The sequence below is a fragment of the Typopeltis vanoorti genome, chromosome 25, assembly GCF_054136105.1.
Source record: "Typopeltis vanoorti isolate ZY-2024b chromosome 25, IOZ_Tvanoo_1.0, whole genome shotgun sequence".
Lineage (NCBI taxonomy): Eukaryota > Metazoa > Arthropoda > Arachnida > Uropygi > Thelyphonidae > Typopeltis > Typopeltis vanoorti.
Window position 1 is genome coordinate 33100857 of NC_143573.1, and position 23447 is coordinate 33124303.

Below are 23447 nucleotides of genomic sequence, written 5' to 3' on the forward strand. Positions count from 1 at the left end.
AAATAGTTTTCATTTTATGTTCTGAATAGAAAAGTCACATCCTGCCATGAAAGTAGTGTAATGTCTGTTATCATCTTATTTGAATCCTTATTTTTGTTGAGTGATTTTGTACTTTTTATAAAGTGATCTTGTGCTTTTATAAAGTGATTTTATAAGAAACAAAAATACATAGACTGACTTCTTAAATGTGTTTCTCCTTTCCATAGAGTTTAATTATAGTAAATATGGACCATGGATCTCTTATTCAAGAAGTGGGAGATGAAGATTCAATCTTACCTCCTACAGTTCAGAAAGCAGTTAGAATGGTACTGAATTTAGCCAAAAACATGACAGGTTAGTTTAAGGAATTATATTTAAATCATACTTGCTTTCTGTATAACACTGGCAGATCATTTTGTGATAATTGTCTGATCATCTCAAATGAATGCACAATCTTTAACAAATTTTTTGTACAAATATTACAGCCCTGTCATGTTTTGTCACCTTAAATTGCTGACTTCCTGTAGGTCATAAATTGAAATTATTATGAATCAGTCTTCACTTGAAGATATGGTTCATATCCTCCTCTCCCCCCCCCACACCCTCCGGATCTACAAAACTTAAGTCCATATCCTTGTTATATTCTCACCAATTTCTCAAAAATTTGTCGAAACATGAAAATATGATCATAACTTCTATTTTGGTCTGGATCCAGCTAGTTCTTCTCCAAGTTTCTCTTCCACGATTTTTTTTTTTTTTAATCTTTTATCAACTATGCATGCATAAATCTTACCTGGAACGCTTTATATAGAAATTTCACTAATTCTCACAGTCAGTTTTATTTCTTTCTTTTTTTTTTCTTTCTTATATAGATGAATATTATGAGCACTCTGCTCTAATCATCTGAAATTTGACCTTCTAATCAAGCTTTCTGAATTATGCAGAGTAGCCACTGTAAAATTTTTATGCCTCCATGTTTGAGCATTTCTGGTCAAATATCATCTACTTCAGCTGCTTTCCACATTTCAGGCTTTTGATAGATTTTTGTACCTCAAGTATTGATGTGTACTTCTGCTTGTATTTTTGTTGAATATTTACCACCACTTTTCTGTCACTACTTGTTTGGGAAGTGATGAAACAAGAAAAGGTTACTGCCAGAAATGGATATATGTGGAAGTGGTATAATTTGTTACCGCACCCAAGCAATTTCACTTCTTCAAGGTCAGTATGAGTAATCTCGTTGCCAGCGGTAATCGACATATGAGTATATTCGTAGTTGGCTTGTGAGGCTCATATACCAACTACGAGTATACACACTTTTGCTGCTACACTCCGCAAGCCAAGCACTTTCACTTCTTCAAGGTGAGTACGAGTAATCTCACCGTCGGTAAGTGTCATACGAGTATATTCGTAGTTGGGTTGTGAGGCTCATATACCAACTACGAGTATGCTCATAGTTGGCGGCGAACATGTTAAGCGAGTAAATAGAGTAGGGGTGAAATGGATGACCAGTGAAATCAAGCAAACTGTGCTGGAAAAGAAAATGTTATGAAGGATGTACAAGAGTTGGTGGTGATCGGATCTGTGAAGAGTATAAAGTGCAGGCTAGGAAGGTGACGAGCATGGTAAAGAAAGAAAAGGTGCAGTATGAGAGGAGATTGACTGGTCAGGCCAAGGTTAATTCAAGGGAATTTTTCCACTATATGGCAAGCAAGAGGAAGAATAATTATGGCAGGTTAACAGTAGTTGATAGTCATGGCAGCAGAATAACATCAGCAAAGGATATAGTGGAATTATTGAATGAGCACTTTATCGGTGTATATCATACTGGTGTAAATGATGTCATGTAATATATACAAGTATTAGGAGAATTGGAAGTGAAAGAATCAGATGTTGGTTGGGTTAGATGTAAATAAGGCTGTGAGAATGAATGACATATCACCACGTATTCCTAAGGAATGTGCACCACATTTGGCTATGACCTTGACATGGTTATTTAATGAAAATCTTGTATTGGGTAGGGTTTCTAGGAGTGGAAAGAAGGCAAAATAGTACCATACTATTTTGCCTTCTGTCTTAGAACCACTCCTAGTACCATACTGTCCTAGAACCACTCCACAGTCATGGTTCTAGGACAGAAGTCTCCAACTATAGGCCATTGTACATAACTGCGGTTGTGGTTAAGGTGTTGGAGAGACTGGTGAGGAATAGAATACAGGATTGGGTTGATGGACATAGCATTCTTTATGATGATCAGCATGGATTTGTAAAGGGTAGGTCCTGTTTTAGCAGTTTACTTGCATTTTATGATAAGGTAACAAGTGTGTTAGATAAGGGAGAATCATATATAGTGATATTCTTGGACTTTGTAAAAAGCGTTTGATAGATTACCAGATGATAAGTTGGTGTACAAGCTGCAGAAGATGTAAATAGATGGTATGTTGGTAAGATAGATCAGAGATTGTCTCTCTGAACGATACCAGCAGGTTGTGTATGATGGAGCAGTAGCTCAAAAAAAAAAGGGTAACCAGTGGTGTGCCCCAGGGGTCTGTTCTTGGACCCCCTGCTGTTTAGCTTGTTTGTAAATGGTATATCATGTGGACTGACTGGGGATCTTCAGTTGTTTGCTGATGATGCAAAGTTGGGAAGAATTATAAGTAGCACTGCTGATGTTAATTGCCTTCAGGAAGATTTGAAAAGACTTTTTACTTGGACAAAGGAGTTGGGCTGTAGTTTTAATATCAATAAGTGCAAGGTATTGCATTTTGGAGTGCAGAAATATAAAGCTGTTTACTACATCGATGGTGCTGTACTGCAGGAAGTGGATGAGATTAGAGATTTGAGAGTGATGGTTGACTGAAGTTTAGAGGGCATATTGCTAGTGTTGTAAAGGCTGCACATCATAGTGCTGCTATGATAAGAAGTACTCTAAAATATAGGGATAGGGAAATGGTTGTGCCACTGTATAAAGCAATGATCAGACCACACTTGGACTATTGTGCTCAAATCTGGTCACCTGGTTTTCATTGTGATGCAGAGACATTGGAAAGGGTTCAGAGGCAAGTGACTAAGGCAATGTCAGGACTTTCGAATGATGGCTATGGAGAGATGTTGAAGAGATGTGAATTGCAGTTTGGTGGATAGGAGGAAAAGAGGAGATATGATAGAGACATTTAAGTTAGTGAGAGAATTTTATCAGATTAATCCAGAGGGGATTAAAAAAGAATAGAAAGTGAGAGGGGAAGAACCAGAAGTCATCTCTGGAAGTTATATAAAGGTGTGGTGAAGAGGGATATGAGGAGTAGATTTTTTACATGGAAAATTGTCAGTGAGTGGAATGCATTACCAGAATGTGGTAATGCATTCCATTCACATTAAGGATTTTAAAAATTCTATATGATAAATATATTGTCAGCTGAATGAACCTCCCACGATGAGTCTGCCGACTCCATGGAGGATGTAATAAAATATATAATAATTGATTACACTTGTTTGGATAGAAACAAAAACATAATTTCTTGTCACAAAGTACAATTTGCCTTCCTTCCTAGTGAGAAGATGAAGAATAAAAGAACAAGTGTTTTTAATTCAAAATATTTTGAGTATACTATTTCTACTGGTGTGTGGAACCATAACTTTGCTGTTTGTGTTAGTTCTCATTAGTTCCATCTATCTAATTCTCACTGATAACAGCTCAGTAAAGATTGAGATTGATGTGGGTAGTATTTATTATTAAAAAATTATGGAAATAACTACCATGTTATGGTAAAACTTCACTTTAATATAAACCAAAACAATCACCTGACGTTTCAACCTTCATATCAAAGTCATCATCTGGAGTATATACAAAGCAACAAGCTATGTTACAATCTACTGCACATAATATGCTTAAATTACAGTAATTTGGCCAACCATTAACACTACTAAATTTGAATGATGTAGGAAAGTCATACAAAATTCTTTACACAGACATTGAGACTTGAAGTATCTAGAATGTAATAAGTTTGTTTCCATTTTATCATATGGTTCATAGCCAAGGCATGGTCTACAATTCTTGACTTTTTTGTGTTGATGGAATAATGTATTCTCCTTGAATTTCTGACATTTGTATACAATAATTTAAGTTACACAAGGAATCCTGTAGGTTAATCTTGTCCTTATTAAATCAAAGAAAGCTAGCTTTAAAAACTCAGGCAGTCTTCTCTGAGATACTTTTCACATAAGGAATAGTAATGCAGTGAGCATTTTCTGATCTGTCTTATAGAAGTTTAATTTGTTAATATCCTGTTGCTTATAGAAACAATTCCACCATTAAAGGAAAAATATCAGTCATAAAGCTTTCCTTTTCTTCAGAAATAAGATTATTTTATCTTTTGTGTGAATCCCACCCACAAATGGCTATAGACCTATCTTGCTTTAGTATCTTGAGCAATCTGAAGGTGAATAATCTATAAACCCTGCTGTAATGACCAAACATTGAACATTTTCAAGCCACTTCAGGTCTCCAATAAGCAAGGTCATCGGGCAGTGAGAATACCATATGTTCTGCAATAAAGTATTTGTAGAGCATTTATATTAGCTCAATGACCTTTAGTTTTTATGATAGTAGGTTTCTGATTAACTGTATGGTTGGGAATTATTATATCTTCTTGTGAAAGTGGATTGTCCTAACCTATTAATCATTGGAAGTTGACCATGGAAGGTATTGATACAAATTTAATCTATGCTATATATCAATAATATTCTAGATAGCAAAAATTCATGCTATCTAGATTATTAATTGAGTTTTTGGAGCTAATAGTGATGTTTTCTGGCTTAGTGGAGTAAAATTTCTACTCTCTAATCAATAGGGTATGGATTTAAGTTCCAACATGGTATGTGTTTAGGTGATGGATGAATTTCATCATGCACTGTTAGACTATGGCCTAGCTTATTGAAGGCCTGAAATTGAGTAGTTAAAATCTGTGGGTGAACTCTGGAGCCAGATTTTTCAATTATTTAGTCCTTATTCAACCCAGAGTAATAAATTTAATAGGTTTACGACCTGTTTGTGGGTCACATTTGTTTAAAAAAAGTGTGTCTGGGGGGGGGGATTACTGGTGATTACATCGCATGCACTCCTACAATAATAGATTATCCTTGTGCTCTTTTGTGACACTCAATCCTGCTCTCATTGCACTAGTTGAAATTGCTAATGCAAATTAACAAATAAATTACTTTTATGACAATGATAAATCATGCTGTGATTTCCTAATTAGACATTTGATAGCTGCCTTGGGACCAACAGTGCATACACATATTTATACCTAAGTTGGCTGTTATTCTTTCTGCCCTTATACGGCACTCTTACAAGAGTACCGTATGTAGGCAGATGATTAGAGAGAGAGAGAACAAAGAGATCTGTGAATGTGTTTCTTGAAGAGTTGATGTTTGTATACATTGAGAAAACCAGGATGGGAAAAACTGTTCCAATGGAAAGAGGTAGGGAATGAAGAAAGAGGATGCAAAGTTGGCTTGGTGAGTTTAGAGCTAAATGCATATGGATGTTGACCAACAGTTAGCCATGTGCATATTGCATGATTAGAAGAAAGTGAAGGAATGAGGATGCCCATAGCAGTATCAATAGAAAACACATAATGCATAAAGAGAGCTTCTATGGGAAAATGATTGGATGGAGTCATTGAGAAACAGATATTCTTTTAGATACATTCTAACATTCTAAGGTAAGTTTTTGGAACACCACCCCAGATATGAGTGCAGTATTCAAAGGTTGTGATTTGATATTTACAGTGTTAGGAGCTGAGCAGAAGAGAAGTAGTGTTTAGAATGAAAAAGATTATCGGGATAGGCTTGATGTGAAAGTTGCCCCAAGAAGAAAGAGAACTCTTGTTTGGTGAGTGAAAAGTTTTCATAAGTGAGGTAGTGTGGGGCATGGCCTTTCTTTCCTGGAAATAAGGCAGGATTTTATTTTAATGGCATTTAAATTTACTAATTATCTTTAGCACTTGAGAATGGCTAGAAACTCAGTCTGTAAGGCATTGGCCATAATAGATCTTGAATCGTGAGCACCACAAGGTTTTTGTGAATGACTGAGAATTGAGTGTATCGACAAAACTATGTGAATAATAGGATTGGAGACATTAGGCTGGATAAAAGCAAGCTTTTATCCATCCTAATGGATAAAATTAACTCCTTATATACTTGCATCAAGTTCACTATTGAAAGTGAATCTAACAACAGTGTTCCCTTTTTGAATAATTTACTACATCGTAACTATGTTGGTAATATTGAATTTTCTGTTTACAGAAAGCCATCCTTTACAGGCAGATATATTCACACAGCTTCACAACATCATCATTCACAAAAAAAAAGGTATTATCAAAAGCCTTGTACACCAAGTACTCACAATTTGTTTTTCTGAGTCCCTCCCCTATTAAAAGGATCGGCACACCCTACCTCAAGAGAACAGCTGAACAAATAGCCAGGATCCTTCACGGATATAATTTGTATACCATCCTCAAACCAGCCTAGACGTTATCATCTTTCTTACCACCTATCAAGGATAAATTGGCACTTCTATCTTTGCCTGATGCTTATCAAATACCTTGTTGTTGTCATCTTTGTTACTTACAACAGACTGGCCATTCTGCTACTATTAAAATCCAAGAACATCAAGATTTTTGGAATCTGAAGGTTTTAGATCTTGCTTCTTGCCATCGCTAGACATAGGTTCGAATTTTATCATCTATTTTTGGAATCGTGAAGTCCTACACCACCTTCCTAATAATCAGACAGATTGTATGCCTATCTCTAAGTTTTGGGAAGTAATTGCTGTTAATTGTTTATAGTTTTTTATTAATTAATTACACATCTATAATCACTCTGAACTATAATAGTGTATCCTCCTACTGTATAGCTACAACTGAGATGTGACATTATACACGTGATGTATGACTCTTTCTTGTAATCAGAATTTAAGTGTTGTTATCAGTTGTTTCTTCTCCCTGAATGAAGCTCATGACATATTGAGAAAAATATAAGGAGTAATAAATTATAATTTATTACTCCTTATATGATGGGCAAAAGGATTTGTACAAGATAGATGGCTTACATTTGAATGGATATGGTGTGCAAAGACTGGAAATAATGTTGCTGAGTCAAGTGAGAGTGGATGTGCAAAATCAGGGAAACTAGAACTATTAAGGAGGGGAGGAAGTGGATATGCAGTGAGGCAGTTGAGTGTAAGAATGTATATAATGTGCCTGAGCCAGTATGAAGGACAAGAAATCAGAATGGGATAGTTAGTATAATGCATCAAGATAGGGGTGGGACAAATGGACCTCTGCATTTCATGTATTCTAATGCCAGGAGTAATAGGAACAAGAAGGAAGAATTTTTGGCCTTGGTTGGGGCTCTTCCTGGCCACAGGTTATTGGCATTAGTGAAACATGGCTGACAGAAGATGATATAGTTAGTGGGATAGAATGTGTAGGGTATAGTGTGTTCAGGATGGACAGAGAGAATAAAATGGGGGGGGGAGTGTTATTAATGATGATAGCTGATGAATTGCAGCCAAGGAAAATAGTTTTTTTTTTTTTTTTTTTTTTTTTTTTTTTTTTTTTTAAATAACGAAACCTGTGGTGAGATCATAATTAAAAGAAACACACGTATTAACCACAGGGAAAATTATTTAATTGTAAATATTTCATCCTAAGTATCTTAGGACATCATCAGTACAGTAGTTCAAACAATAATAGGAATAACATACAGTTAGGGCGCATGATTACAATAGAATCTCATTAAACGTGCATAACGTGTTACAGAAGTAAAAAAAAAAAACTAATAATAATTATTTAACACAATTTTGTATGACAATTTCCCATACTTTAAGAATAGTAAGAACGTCGTTGCGGTTTAAATTTGGAATGTGTAGTAGGGCTTCAGAACTTTCTTTGTATAAACGTTCATGTTTATATAAAGATCTATGAAAAGTTTAGACTTTTCCCAATGGATCCTATGGCTTGGATTTTCAATTCATTTGGACACACAGGTAGGTCTCTTCAGAAACACATCTCGGAACATCAAGACCACATTCGTATTTTTAAACCAAGGAAATCTGGCCTCTCTCAACACGGAATTGAAAATGCAAATCATAGGATCCATTGGGAAAAGTCTAAAGTTTTACATAGATCTTTATATAAACACGAACGTTTATACAAAGAAAGTTCTGAAGCCCTACTACACAGACCAAATTTAAACCGCAACGACATTCTTACTATTCCTGAAGTATGGGAAATTGTCATACAAAATTCCGTTAAATAATTATTATTAGTTTTTACTTCTGTAACACGTTACGCACGTTTAATGAGATTCTATTGTAATCAAGCGCCCTAACTGTATGTTATTCCTATTATTGTTTAAACTACTGTACTGATGATGTCCTAAGATACTTAGGATGAAATATTTACAATTAAATAATTTTCACTGTGGTTAATACGTGTGTTTCTTTTAATTAAAATAGAAGTTGTATTGCAGGATAGTGAAAAGAGCTCATTTGAGGCTATTTGGTGTGAGATTGAGACTAACAGAACAAAATGTACAGTTGGGTGCTGCTATAGACCAGGTGATGGAATAGATGGTGGAGATAGTATGCTTAAGCAAATAGAAGAAATGAGTGGAAGGAGGGTAATTATTATGGGAGATTTCAACTATGGTAATATTGATTGGAAGGAGGAGAGGACACGTGAGGAAGGAACTGGATTTTATTCAGTTACTAAGGGATAACTATCTGAGACAGCATGCAATGGAAAATACTAGGGGTTCGAGAGTGCTTGACCTAGTAATAGCATCTGAGAATTTGACTGTAATGAATATGACCATGTTGCCACCTATTGGTGAGAGTGATCATAGGGTCTTGACCTGGGAGGTGGCTAAATGTGTGAAATTTTCGATTAAGACAGGGTACATGTGGAATTACCATGCTGGCATGTATGACAAGCTTAGGAAATTGATTGGTTCACTGCCATGGCATGTAAAACTAAGGGCTGGATGTTGATAGGGCATGGAAAGTGGTCAAGGAGCATTTGCAGGAGGTTATGGCTGACTGTATACCTAGAGTCCAAATAGTAAAACAAGTAGGGGTTAAATGGATGAATAACACCATTAAGCTTGAGCTGCAAAAAAAGAAACAACTGTGGAGGGAATTTAAAGAGAAAGGTGACCTGCAGTCATAGGAATGGTATAAAGCGCAGGCCGGAAGGGTAACGAGTGTGGTAAAAACAGCAAAAGCGGATTACGAAAGGAAATTAGCCACGCAAGCTAAAGAGAATCCCAAACAGTTCTTTCTATATGCTACAAGTAAAAGAAAAACTGTACACAGCAGAATGATTTTAAGGAATGCCGATGGTCGGGTGGTTACTGAATCAGTCGATATAGTGGAATTACTGAGCAAGCACTTTGCAAGAGTATATCATCCAGGTGGTGACATTGAAAAAATGAAGAACCATTAGTTTATATGGGAATTGGGATGAATGAAGTGGAGGTGAATAGTCTATTACAGAACCTTAATGTGAACGCATCTGTGGGATTGGATGGTATACCAGTACCAGCATGGGTCTTACGTAAAGCAGCTAAAGAATTATCAGCGCCCTTGACCATATTGTTTAATCTGAGTCTCGGGTCTGATTTAGTCCCGAAGGGGTGGAAAGAGGGGAAAATAGTTCCACTGCGTAAAGGAGGATCCAAGACTATTGTTGCAAATTACCGACTGATCAGCATATCAGGAGTCATTGTCAAGGTCTTGGAGAAAGTAGTCAAGGGAAAAATACAGGAATGGATTGATGAAAATGAGATACTGTTGGGGGACAGCATGGTTTTGTGAAAAGGTAGATCATGCCTCAATAACTTGCTCAGGTTTTATAACATAGTGACAGCTGAACTGGATAAGGGTAATGGGTTTACAGTGATACTGCTGGACCTGGCTAAGGCCTTTGACAGGATACCACATGGAATTCTAATCCGTAAACTGCAACATATGGGAATGTATATACGGTTGGTGTGATGGATAGGAGGGTGGCTGATGGAGAGATATCAGAGAGTAGTTTACTCAGGAGTAGAGTCCAAAAGACGGCCTGTGACTAGTGGTGTGCCGAAGGGGTCTGTTCTTTGACCACTGCTGTTTAATTTGTTCATTAATGATATAGGGAAGGATCTGAGAGGAATGGTTCATTTGTTCGCTGATGATGCACAGTTAGGTAGGGTAATAGTGAATGCAGAAAATGTCAAAATTTTGCAGGATGATTTTGGATAGCTTGGAGGTCTGGGCTAAGGAGAATGGATGTCAATTTAATGTGGCAAAATGTAAGGTTATGCATTTTGAGGTGAAAAGATTAGCAGCAGTATATCACATTGGTGGAACTGTACTCCAGTAGATTGATGAGGCCAGGTACTTGGGAGTGTTGGTGGATAGGGAGTTGAAGTCTAGGGGGCACATTGCAAAAGTGGCTAAATCAGCTCATCAAATCACTTGGTTGCTGAAGAATACTTTGACGAGCAGAGATAAGCAAGTTATTGTTCCTCTGTATCGAGCCTTGATAAGACCCCATCTCGACTACTATGCCCAGATCTGGTCACCTAGGCTTCTTCTTGATGGGGAGGAGGTTGAGAAGATCCAGAGACGAGTGACCAAGATGATAGCAGGTCTATGGAATGAACCTTATGAAAACAGGTTGAAGATTTGTGGGTTGCAGAAATTGGTTGATAGGCGGAAAAGGGGAGATATGATTGAGACATTCAAATTGCTGAAGAGTTTCTATAGGATTAATTCAGAGGATATTTTTCAGAACAGGACTGGTGGTGGGAGGACTAGGGGACGTCCATGGAAGCTGGGCAAGAGTGTGGTTAGTAAGGATGTTAGAGCTGGGTTTTTTACTTTTAGAGTGGTGAATGAGTGGAATAAGCTGCCAGAGTCTGTTGTGGGTGCTATGACAGTGAATGAGTTCAAGGCAAAGTGTGATAGATACTGTGTGAATGTCGAATAGTTGTGATGGACATGGTGTTTAGGGCCTCCCTCGATGAGTCTAAGGACTCCTTGGAGTCGCCCGTAATAATAATTATTATTATTAGTTTTCTCTTACATGCGAGCCATTATTTAAATAATTATACTAAAAGTTTACTTTCAGTATAATTATTTGCTGTTGGTTAGATGCCAGATGAGTAGTACATCTTATAAAGACAATATGGGATGGAAGTTTCTCCTTGTAATAATATGTTGTAGTAAGGAATTTTATACAAAAACACCTTATATACCGATTTTACTGGTAAACGAAATTCCACTAAAAATACTTGTGAAATAATAGTAAAATTTTTTATGTTTAATAAATTAGAAATATTATTTTGTGAATTACTGGATATTGTAACTGCCAAAAGTTATTGTAGAAGAACAAAGGAAAATAAGTGTAAATTAATTTGTGTCCCAGACAACGATAATTCCAGACGGATTATCGTATTTAGTTATGACCTAGGGCAACTCCCATCACAAAGGTCAACATTGCAAGGGAGTTTCCCACCTTAATGCAACAACCGAAAATGATGACAGGTGCAGTACATCATAATACTCAGGGGACTACAACGTAAGCAAACCCAAGGTAATCGGAACCAGATGAATAGAGGGTTGCTTCGTCGATATGGGGACGTTCTAGAGTCGGTTCCGGAGTTGAGTTCTTGTAGTCAAATGAGAGGCGACGAGCTCAGCGAGGGTCGAGGAGCTACCGAGGCGCGATATACTCTCTAGTAACGGTGTTTTGCTAAGCATTGTGGAAGATGATTCATAATCGCCATCAGAGACCTGCATTCCAGATGGTAGATGCTAGAAGAGAGAGACAACTAAGTTAAGTTGTCACCAGATTTTCATGCTGCCAAATTCCTGATGTTCAGAGGAGATCTTACAAATCCCGAAGAAGGTACCCAAGTGCAGTGTTAAAGTCGGACGGTAATAGAAGGAAGTGATTTCAGGGATCATTCAGAAAATACCAGACATCTGTACAAAGTAAGATCTTTCCATTGTTTTAGCTAGAGACAAGATTGTGACAGTGTTTTATTTAAGGGAATTGTTTTATATGATACTTGAGGACTTTAGGCCATATGCTGATGTTTGAATTGTTTTGTTATATGTGAGAGAAAGCCTAATTTAAATCTAAGGCGAAACATTGTGTGTTTAAGATTGTGGCTATTACCTAAGCCTGCAAATATTTATGTGAGAATGATCTGAATATAGCTAAGTGTTACCAAGGGTAAAAATATAGACACATGGTCTTACTAGAATTGTTTATGTTGAGGGAACTAAATGTAAACGTAGTTATGAGTTGTTAATTGAAGCATAGAAGCTAATTTACTTGGAATTTAGTATTGACCTTTTGTACATTTCTTTGATGATAAATAAATTGTTTTCATATTTAAATAACCTACCTGATTTCTATTTCCAATGCACTACTCATTAATTTGAATCTGTGTGCCTTAAAGTAGATATTGTCACGACTGCATAACAGAAAGTTTAAGCTGCTAGATTTACTTAGAATTAAGAGAGAAAAGTTCTGTGAGGTTTACTGTGTGTTATTCTTCGGAGGGAGATTCAATTCCCACCCACGAATTTGGTGGCACAGCTAGAAACTAAATAAATTTTCTAAATTCAGTTGAGAATAAACACTAGTAGGTCAGACAAAGAAATTGGCTCCAGCCTGAGGTGATTTCATTGTTCTGTAAGTTTTGCACACATGAGCTTTATTATTTGCAGCCATAAGTCAGAAATATAATAAAGGTTAAGAAGATAAGCTTTAAACGAGATAACTATAGGTTTTACAAAGGCACAAAAGACAAGATATAATTGAAGATTTGATAACATATTTAAAATTTAACATATTTTTACATCCTGGAGTACAAACTCTTAGTGCAGCTGGAGAGAGAAAATATCTGGGTAAGTGGACTTATTAGCATCAAGGCTATTAAGGGTATTAATTATTTTCCTGTTGTTTCTGATTAAAAAAAAAAAAAAAATTTAAGCGAAGCATACTGAAAGAAGTTTATTGAATAGTAAGAGGAGATTTGCCTTGTCTAAACAAGAGTTGGAGAAAAAGACTGATGGCAAGAGATCTCTATCTATATCTTTGAGAAGTTGCATGGTTCCATCAGGATGAAGAGAGTGGGGAGTGGAAACATAGTAGAATAGAAGTTTTGTCCTACAGTCTTGGCAAGTGATCAGAAGGCTTAACTGCATATGAACATGTGGTAAGTTTAGTACATTTGGCCCTTACAAAGTTTGCTTTAGATTTGCTGGTGATTTCTGCACTTGTTATAGGCTGTAGTGTAAGCTGAGTGGTCGACTGGAGTTTGTAGATTTGAATGTATGCTGCATTTTTACTTGTAGTGCTTTGACACATTTGTTGGAAAACATAGCTTTGATAAGGGCTGGTGATTTTGAGTGGGGTGGAGAATAAAGATACTCATCCCAGCAAGAATTTAATTATTAGATCATAGCAAGTGCTTGTATCAGGAGAGTGGAAGCAGTAATTAGACCATGGAAAAGAGGCATGGAAATCCTGATTGTCATCTCAATTGGCACTATTGTAGTGCCATAGGATATGATGCTAAGAATGGCTAGAAGAATGATGATCTGTAGAAAAAGTAAAACGTTTGTGTGGTTTTTCATAATAAAAATTAAACAACTGCAGAAATTTCATAAAATAAGCATCCTCACTATCTACAATTCTTTCCCAACAAGATACGAGTTTTTAAATTCCACTTTTATGAAATGTTTTGTCTTAAGACATAATAAACCTAGCAACCTCTGCTTCCATCTCTGTTTTATTGCAGAACTGTCTATTTCACATGTGATTGTCTGGTGTCAAAAAAAGGCATAATCACTTGGAGAAATGTCAGGAGCACTTTCTTCGAATTAACTATTCCTAGCTGTTTCTGAAGTAAGACATCCTGCACACGCTTGAGTGTTGCATTAAGTAGATCTTGGCCGTAACTGCTTAGCCTGCAGTGAGAAACTCGTAGTGGACAATACTAGCTCCTATCCACACACAAAGCATAGTCTTCTGGGGATGAAGCAGTGCCTTTGAAGTGATTTTTCCCAGTTAATGCAAGTGTAAACGAATTGTTTCACCACTAATGTTAAACATTTGTGAAAGTTCTTGACATGTTATTGTAGAAATATTTTCAACAGTGGCACGTAATTCTTCATTATCAATAATGGAGGGTCTTTCTGAACGTGGTGCATCTTCAAGTGATTCATCACCAGAAACAAATTTTTTAAACCATTTCTGTGCAGTATGTTCTGCAACTGCATCTTTTCCAAATGCCACAAATATCTTATAGGATGCTTCTGAAGTCTTCAAACCGAGTTTAAATTCTTAAAGCAAACAAGTCCAATATACACCAGGTTCAACTGATGTATATTGGACTTGTTGATTAATGTGTATCTGTGCCTTATGATGCATATAAAAAATTGCACTCTGCAAACCACTACAAAATAATACAAGTCATTGCAGCGGAACCGAAAACTGCACAAACTTTTTTGGTTACCTGATATTATTATTATCATCATCAGACCTCCATGTTGTCAGGAGACTCATCACGGGAGATCCCACTCTCACACACACGTGCATAGTTCATCATACCTTGACTTAAATGCATTCACTATCTCTGCACCCACTACACTTCCAGGCAATTCATTCCAATCACCCACCACTCTTCATGCAAAAAAAAAAATCTTCTCCTTTCCCCATTGCTTACACCCTCCTTATAAAGTTTCCATGGATTGTCTCTTGGTAAGGGGTAATTACCCCTTACCAAGAATCATCTTAATCATCATCTCTGAACCCTTCCCAACAACATATCTCTTTTGAAAACCAGGCAGCCAAATCTGTGCACAATAATTCACTGTATTGTTCTCACAATTTTCTCAAAATGTCCCCGAAATTGCACATACTTATCCACCATCATCCCCAAATCTTTCATCTCCTGCATCTCCTCTAAGATATCCTCATCTCCTATTCTGCATACCATCTTTGCTTTCCAAATTTTAAACCTTTATCTTTGCTATGTTAAGCTGATATCCCCATACACTTGCCCATTCCTACTGTCTATTCAAGTCCTCTTGAAGGCTACAAAATCTGCTCTACTTCTCACAACTTTGCATCATCTGCAGACAACTATATATCACCATTTCAGCCCTTCCAATGTCATTCATATACAAATTAAACACAGTAGCCCCAAAACAGTCCTGTTAAGGCACACCACTAGTGACTTTATTCTTCTGGGCTATTGCTCCTCCATACACAATCTGGCTGATACCTAGACATCCAATCTCCAATCCAGTGCATTAATCTACCATCCAACCCCATCTGTTCCAACTTAATTACTACCTTGTCATGTGGCAGTCTATCAAAGTCCTTTGCAAAATCTAAATATACTACTGTATATGCATCCCCCTTGTCCGACATATTTGTCACCTTGTTATAATAAGTAAGCAGATTGCTAAAACATGATCTTCCTTTATCAAACCCATACTATTCATGAAAGAGAATTCTGTTACTGTCCACCCAGTTCTGAATCCTGATCTTCACTACCTTCTGTAACACCTTGACCACAACTCGAGACAAGCAGGTTGGCCTATAATTCGAAGGCTTAGTCTTACCACTTCCTTTATGAAACTGAATAGTTTTGCCCTCTTTCCATTCCTTTGGAACTTGGGAAAATCTAAGATCCATGTTAAAAAGGTAAGTTAAAACTGTTGTTAACATCCTAAAACATTCCTTCAATATATACCATCAAGTCCCATGACTTTATTGACATCGAGCTTATTCAATTCTTCATATACCTCCTTCTCACTCACCATCAGTGATTCTTTCCCCTTCCTCAAAGAAATTTCATTTCATCATTTTTCTCTTTGTATAAAATAAAACCTTGTGAAATTTTACTATATCCTTTCATAGTTCATCCATCCTTTTGTTATTTATCTTATAGGGTCACAGATATAATTAAAAATTTGAAATGAGTTAGTACAAATTTGTAATAAAATGCTAAAAAAATTTAATACATATGTTAATCACGTCTGTTTTGTGGATGGATCTTTAACCACTTCTCCATTAAAAAAAATTCTCCATAATAGAAATTTTTTTATATATATATTTATAATTTGTGATAATTCCACTCACTAAAAGTTGTAAATGTATTGTACATTTATACTGTATTCAACTAAGATCTTATAAATAATCTGGGAACTCTTCTTGTATGTATTAAATACATCAAGCCTCCAAGTCCTAAATTGTGCCATGCTTGATTGAACACATTCTTGTTCAATGTGCTGCTGGTCTGATGATGAGCATTTCCACATTGAAGGTATCAAAATTAGGAAATTTTTTTTCAGCAGGTGTTTGTGAATCTATTTTTTACCTGTGTGTTCCCTGATATTTCCAGTTTGACTTTGGAGAAATATAGGAAATAAGAATTACATGAAAATAATGTAATTTCTTGGAGATATGAATTATTATTTTCATCTTCAAGCAATTTCAAAACTTTCCAACATTTGATCACTGATGTATGTGATATTTCCCATGCACTGCTGATATCCTTCCCATGCCAGCTACCAATGCCATGGCATCGAACCTAGTATTCTCCTCAGCTGCTTATAATTTCTCGCTTTGAAGTACAGCATATAATCTTTTATAAATGGATTATCCATACATTTAGCCACTTCCCAGATCAGTACACCATGATCACGGTCACCAACTGGAGGTGAAACTGTCATGTCATTTACTGAAACTCTCTCTGACACTATAATCAGGTCTAATACTCTTTGACCTAAGGTTCCTTCTGTCATATGCTGCTTACAGACATTGTGTTGCAACAACTGAATAAATTCAGCTTCATTCTTTTCATGAGATTTCACTGCTACTCAATCAATATTTAGACAAAGTCATCCATGATGATTTAGCCATTTAGTACCATTGGGTTTATTTGACAGTGCATTCTTCATCACTAGCAGCTGATCCACTAGATCTGTAGCAATGCTTCACCATGTGTTTTCTTGATAGACTCCACCTCACACCATATCTCTTCAAACTCACTTGTACATGAAAAATTGTTTACCAATATTGCAGTCATAGCTTTCTATTCCTAACTGGGCTCAAATCATTCAATATCATTTGTGTCCTCCTATCTTGTGTGTTCTTCCTAAAAATACTGTACCCTTTACACTCAATACCAGTTAGTATATGTTCTTCTGAAAGCCAGTTCTCACTAATGTGAATCACCTAAGGCTACAAATGCAAACTCTTTGTTCCTTATACTTCTTGCATTTGTGTACAAACGTGATAAGTTATAGTCTACCCAAGGTTGAGAGAACCATAGCTGGCAGAGTGCTAAGAAGAGTTGATTCATGTTGAAGGGGAGAAAAGAATAAGGGATGTACAAATTTATCACCAACATGCAAAATCACTGCTTTATAAATAAAATTTTATTTTCCAACTGTTATACAAACAAAATAGTTATCACTTTAAAAACTAGAATGTTCATACAAGAAGAGCTAATTTTCCAACATGTAATAATAAACACTCATCCCCTGAAACAGATTGATTATCCTATTATCAGAATGGATTTGCCTTCTTCTGCCATGTGCAGAAGAAGGCAAATGATATCTCTTATTTCGAGGGTTCTCTCATCTGTGGTCAAACTGTACTTCCATGCTTTTTTGTATATTCTCCTTTCTCTGTATATTTCTCTATATTCTCCTATTCTCTATAGTCTGCATGACTCAGTTGGACAATTTTCAGATTCTTGAAATTTCTCATTTATACAGATTTTCTTACACAAACATAATAACATGAAACCAGGTAAATATTGGAAATAAAAACAGATAATATTAATACTAAAACGTTTTATCATCTACAGTGCCATCTCCTTTCCAAAAAATACCAGTATAAGTGTAATCATATAGAAGCTTCAAATGCTTGGATCAGATTTTCAGAAAAAAAATTGATTTTCTTTCTTTTTAAAAACAGTGTTCAGTTGCTATTGTTAATTTTGGAAACTTTGTAAGATATCAAGGCAGTTTCTGGAAATGTGATCTACTTCATTGTATCAGTAATGATGTAGAAGTTTCCTTTCAAATGGCATGTTTTTTGTTTGTTTTATTTTCTATTTTCTTGCAAACTAAAGGAAGATTTTCAGTTCTTGGCTATACACTTAAATTTTGTATCGAGCTCCCTGTTTAACTCAGATCAGAGGTCATTCATTTCCTTTCTTATCTTATCAGCTGAAAGTTGTGTAACAAATTGTTTAAGTCATATTTGGATTGTTTTCCCACTTTCTAAAAGTGGGTTCTGTGGAATTTAAATGCATGTTTTGCAGAACATTTAGCCTTTGATTCAAACTAGCTTCCCCTCTGAACTGCTAAGACTTGCTTGGTAGTATCAGTGCCTTTTCACAATCCATCTCATTTCTGGACTCAGCTGACTCCTAAATTGAAAAATTATACCATTTAGTACAAAAACTCACTATCTGAAGACAACTCAAAAACTGTACACTATGTTTTAGATAGACTTATAAAACTCAATAATTGCTTCTTCAGGATCATGTATGCATCTCAGAAGTTGGGGCCTAAATCCAATGAATCTGGCATAATCAATAGCCATTATTGCTCTCATAAAACTATGAGCAAACTATATGCTTATTATTATCATCGTTATTATTATACCCTTCATGGAGTCGGTAGACTCATTATGGGAGGTTCATTCAACTGACAACATATTAATCATATAGCATCTTAAAATCCTTAACACTCCTTGCATTAACAACACATTCTGATAATGCATTAGATTCACTGACAATTCTCCATGTAAAAAATCTACTCCTCACATCCCTCTTCACCACACTTTTACATAACTTCCAGGGATGACCTCTGGTTCTTCCTCTCTTACCTTCTACTCTTTTATACTATAAGTATAACCAAACGAAAACTATATAAGTATAATTTTTTTCACTTGGTTATACTATAAGTTAGAAATGCCAAGAAATTATATTCTTGGTTTCATCCTTTATCCAAGTGTAAACAAACAAAGTTTCCAAGTGACTTCACATCAGTTGCCTTAATATCCTATAATGCAAGGCACATACCCTTGCAGACATGTATAATGCTATGCATTATGGGAAGGACCACTATCCATTTTAAGTGGGATACAGACCCAGAAGAGATACCAAGGTTGAAGCAATTCAGAAGTAATATATTTCCCATATACAAGTAGTCAAAAGGTGTTACACCTTATTACTAAAATTCTAGTGGCCCTTCCCATAATGCATAGAATTATACATGTCTGTAAGGATATGTGCCTTGCATTATGAGATACTAAGGCAATTGATATGAAGTCATTAGCCTCTATATACAAGTGGACCAGTCGTGAAGTCACTTCACAAACAAACTTTGTTTGCTTATACTTATAAAGGATGAAACCAAGAATATTATTTCTTGGCATCTTTAACTTATATATGCTTTTTCCTTATGCTAGATTTCAGAATGATTAGAAACTTACTATCAGACCATTTGCCAAAACTTTTATTATTATAATAATTATAATAATACTAATATTATAATATGCTGGCCTGGTTTGCCGAGTGGTTAACATATCTGCTCTCCAGCCAAAAAATGCAGGTTCGAATCCCACCGTGGGCATGAATGTTTGTTATTGTCGATGAAAATGCTAGTGGTGATGGTGGGCTGTAGATGGCTTTGGTATAGATGATACAATTCGCTATAGTTGGTGGATTGAGAGGTGGAGAGTTGTAGAGTAGGTGCCCCCCCTCTCCTTGATGAGTCTTTGGACTCTTTGGAGGTGTCATGTAATAATTATTATTATTATTATTACATGACACCTAATAATAATATAATAATAATAATATGTGAAACCTCCAAGGAGTCCAAAGACGTTGTAGAGTAGGTGCCCTCATCGAGGAAGGGCACTTACTCTCCATCTCCACCACTTAATCCACCATTTTCATTTTCAAAAAACACTTCCAAATTATTTGGATTTTGCCAATATTTACAGAACCCTTTATTTTGCAAAGCAGTTACACTTGCATTAACAAATTATGATTTTCAATTATAATTAATTTTTTGCTATTAAAGTAAGTTCTTCTTAGGGAGAAAAACTATCGCAGAGAAATATATTAAATTATGAACAAAAATGAAATCAAGATTTCAGCTGCTTAAAGTTAGAAGAATATAACCTGTATTTTGGAGGCAGATAAATAAAGCTTCCTTGCACTCTGAATACAAATTTTGTTTTCTTTGCAGCAAGATTACAGGCTTAGCTGTATGGGATGAACCATTGTTATGCGTGACTTTTGAGAACCCACTCAACTAAATTGCCATAGTATAGATATGAAGTTGCCCAAAATAGCATCAAAATTTAATATGGTATTGATAGTTTTCTGCATCTTGACAACCCTAGTTCAGCTACAAGAAATAGTCCCATACCCATACTTTCTTTTGAACTTCATATATTGTATATCTATCATGAAAAATAAAATTGTCTAGTGAAGATTGAACACATTTATGGACAGTTCTGTTAACATCTGCAACCCTAATCTGAAGACATTCTCATTGAATAGCTGTTTTTGCAGTTCATATCCACTGTTTTATTGCCCTTACTAATTGCTTCTTAACTATTGGTAACTAGCTCAAGAGCTGTTCGAAAAATTTACTTTAATTTTGTAGTGTACAACAACAAGAAATTACCAATGTGGCATTCAATAATTAGACCTCTTCAAAAAATCCTGTAAACTCCTTAAATCTTCTAATAACCCTGGTATTTGCTATTTTATTTATACTGTTCTTTCTTCACGTGTATTCAGCTCATGTCATTCTGGTGTCCGATTACTTAAAACTTACTTAAAAACAGAGTATAGGTTAAAAACGATTGAATTAGCTCATAGGTCCTTTCATTATACCTACTTGTTTGGTTTGCTATTTTTTTTTTTAATCAAAAAATGCAAGAGATGACAATCAAGCTGTTGAGTCTATCACTTGGTATATCTACCCTAAGTTTTGGAAATAAGTTGATAACATATTCATTTTCTTAAAAATAAAAATAAAAAATAAAAAAAAGTAGAACTGTTTTACCCATCCTGAACTCTGACACCATCTCATGCTACCCCATCTAACTCCTTTGTTGCTCATGTCTCTCTCTCTCTCTAGGCAGCATCCACAGATTAGTATGTAGGATGGAAAATGCTGGTAGGTGTATATAAAGTCAAATTTAAAAAAGAAATAAGGATGTGAAGTTTATTAGAAAATAAGGACATGATTATTGTTTAGCTTATTATGTTCAAAGCAGTACAGTTTCCCCAGTATTTCAAGCTTTAATATTCCTTTTAAGTTATTTCAAGAAATGCAAGCTATGTTTTATCTTTCCAGATCCAACTGAAATGTTCCGCTGTGTGATGATATCAGAAGCTTTTATACGCATGTTTGTAGAAACTGTTGGCCACTACAACAGTTACATTGCTTTTCACCAGAACTCTCCTCCAACTTTTCAGGTATGAAAGAGTAACATATTGCAAATGCTAAAAATATTATTTTCTGTACTTATTATTATTACGGGCAACACCAAGGAGTATTTAGACTCATAGAGGGAGGCCCTAAACATCATGTCCATCACAACTATTCGACATTCACACAATATCTATCACACTTTGTCTTGAACTCATTCACTGTCATAGCACCCACAACAGACTCTGGCAACTTATTCCACTCATTCACCACTCTAAAAGTAAAAAATCCAGCTCTAACACCCCTGCTAACCACACTCTTGCCCAGCTTCCATAGGTGTCCCCTAGTTCTCCCACCACCAGTCCTGATCTCAAAAATATCCTCTGAATTAACCCTATAGAATCCCTTTAGCAATTTGAATGTCTCAATCATATCTTCCCTTTTCCGCCTATCAACCAATTTCTGCAACCCACAAATCTTCAACCTGTTTTCATAAGGTTCATTCCATAGACCTGCTATCATCTTGGTCACTCACCTCTGGATCCACTCAACCTTCTCCCCATCAACAAGAAGCCTAGGTGACCAGATCTGGGAACAGTAGTCGAGATGGGGTCTTATCAAGACTCGATACAGAGGAACAATAACTTGCTTATCTCTGCTCGTCAAAGTATTCTTCAGCAACCAAGTGATTTGATGAGCTGATTTAGCCACTTTTGCAATGTGCCCCCTAGACTTCAACTCCCTATCCACCAACACTCCCAAGTACCTGGCCTCATCAATCTACTGGAGTACAGTTCCACCAATGTGATATACTGCTGCTAATCTTTTCACCCCAAAATGCATAACCTTACATTTTGCCACATTAAATTGACATTCATTCTCCTTAGCCCAGACCTCCAATCTATCCAAATCATCATGCGAAATTTTGACATCTTCTGCATTCACTATTGCCCTACCCAACTTTGCATCATCAGCGAACAAATGAACTGTTACTCTCAGTTCCTTCCCTATATCGTTAATGAACAAATTAAACAGTAGTGGTCCAAGAACAGAACCCTGCGGCATACCACTAGTCACAGGCCATCTTTTGGACTCTACTCTGTGGTATCTCTCCATCAACCACCCTCCTATCCATCTCACCAACTCTATATCCATTCCCATAAGTTGCAGTTTACGGATTAGAATTCCATGTGGTATCCTGTAGTAAAATTCGGACTTGTGATGAGTGGTAAAGCTGGTGAAAGTCTTGATCATTACGCAGAATGAATGCTCGCTTATACGTATACTTTTAGAACACATTCATACGCATTTCACTGATGTAACTCTAGTGATGTTATTTATTTCTGAAAAACTTGACACAAACTTGCTTTACAAGATTCTTGAAACTACAAAAACATTATAATTTGCCTTCAAACACTAATGTTGTACTTATTCTTTCACTTCGGGCACATTTAAAAAAAAATGGATACCACACACAGCGGAAACTTTGCTAATCAAGTCCTAAGCGTCGTCTGCTTCTGTCACGACTGCAGCGCCTCCTCGCCAAAGTACACAGTTTTAAAGAGAATTCGCAAGTCTTTGTGACAAAAATCTTTACAGCTCCCTTTGGGGGAAGCACATCCGTCACAGGAGTGTCGATGTTGCATCTAAAAAAAAAAACTCAGGCGAGTAATTGACTCTAAAATACAAGAAATGAGGTGAGAGCTTTATGGTGCGATGCAGCTCCCACACACACAAAAAAAAACTATATAATTATCATTAACTAAACATCAAGAAAATATATAATCATTATTAAGAAACAAGCCAATAGCATTAATTAATTATATCAGTTTTTAATCTGGAAAGGGCATCAGCGTTACCGTGACGACTACCCTTTCTATATGTAACAGTCAGATTATAACGTTGTAGGGCTAAAGCCCAT

General features: G+C 36.1%; 1 protein-coding gene across 1 annotated transcript in view; it reads left to right on the forward strand.

Moving 5' to 3' along the window:
- The first annotated feature begins 224 nt into the window (after nucleotides 1-224).
- The window catches only part of LOC150092640 (DENN domain-containing protein 2C-like), a 47530-nt gene continuing 24307 nt past the window's right edge, over nucleotides 225-23447 (forward strand). The window contains exons 1-2 of the mRNA XM_090414247.1: nucleotides 225-333; nucleotides 21452-21573. Coding sequence (XP_090270373.1) covers nucleotides 225-333; nucleotides 21452-21573 — 231 coding nt within the window. The remainder of the gene's footprint in view (nucleotides 334-21451; nucleotides 21574-23447) is intronic.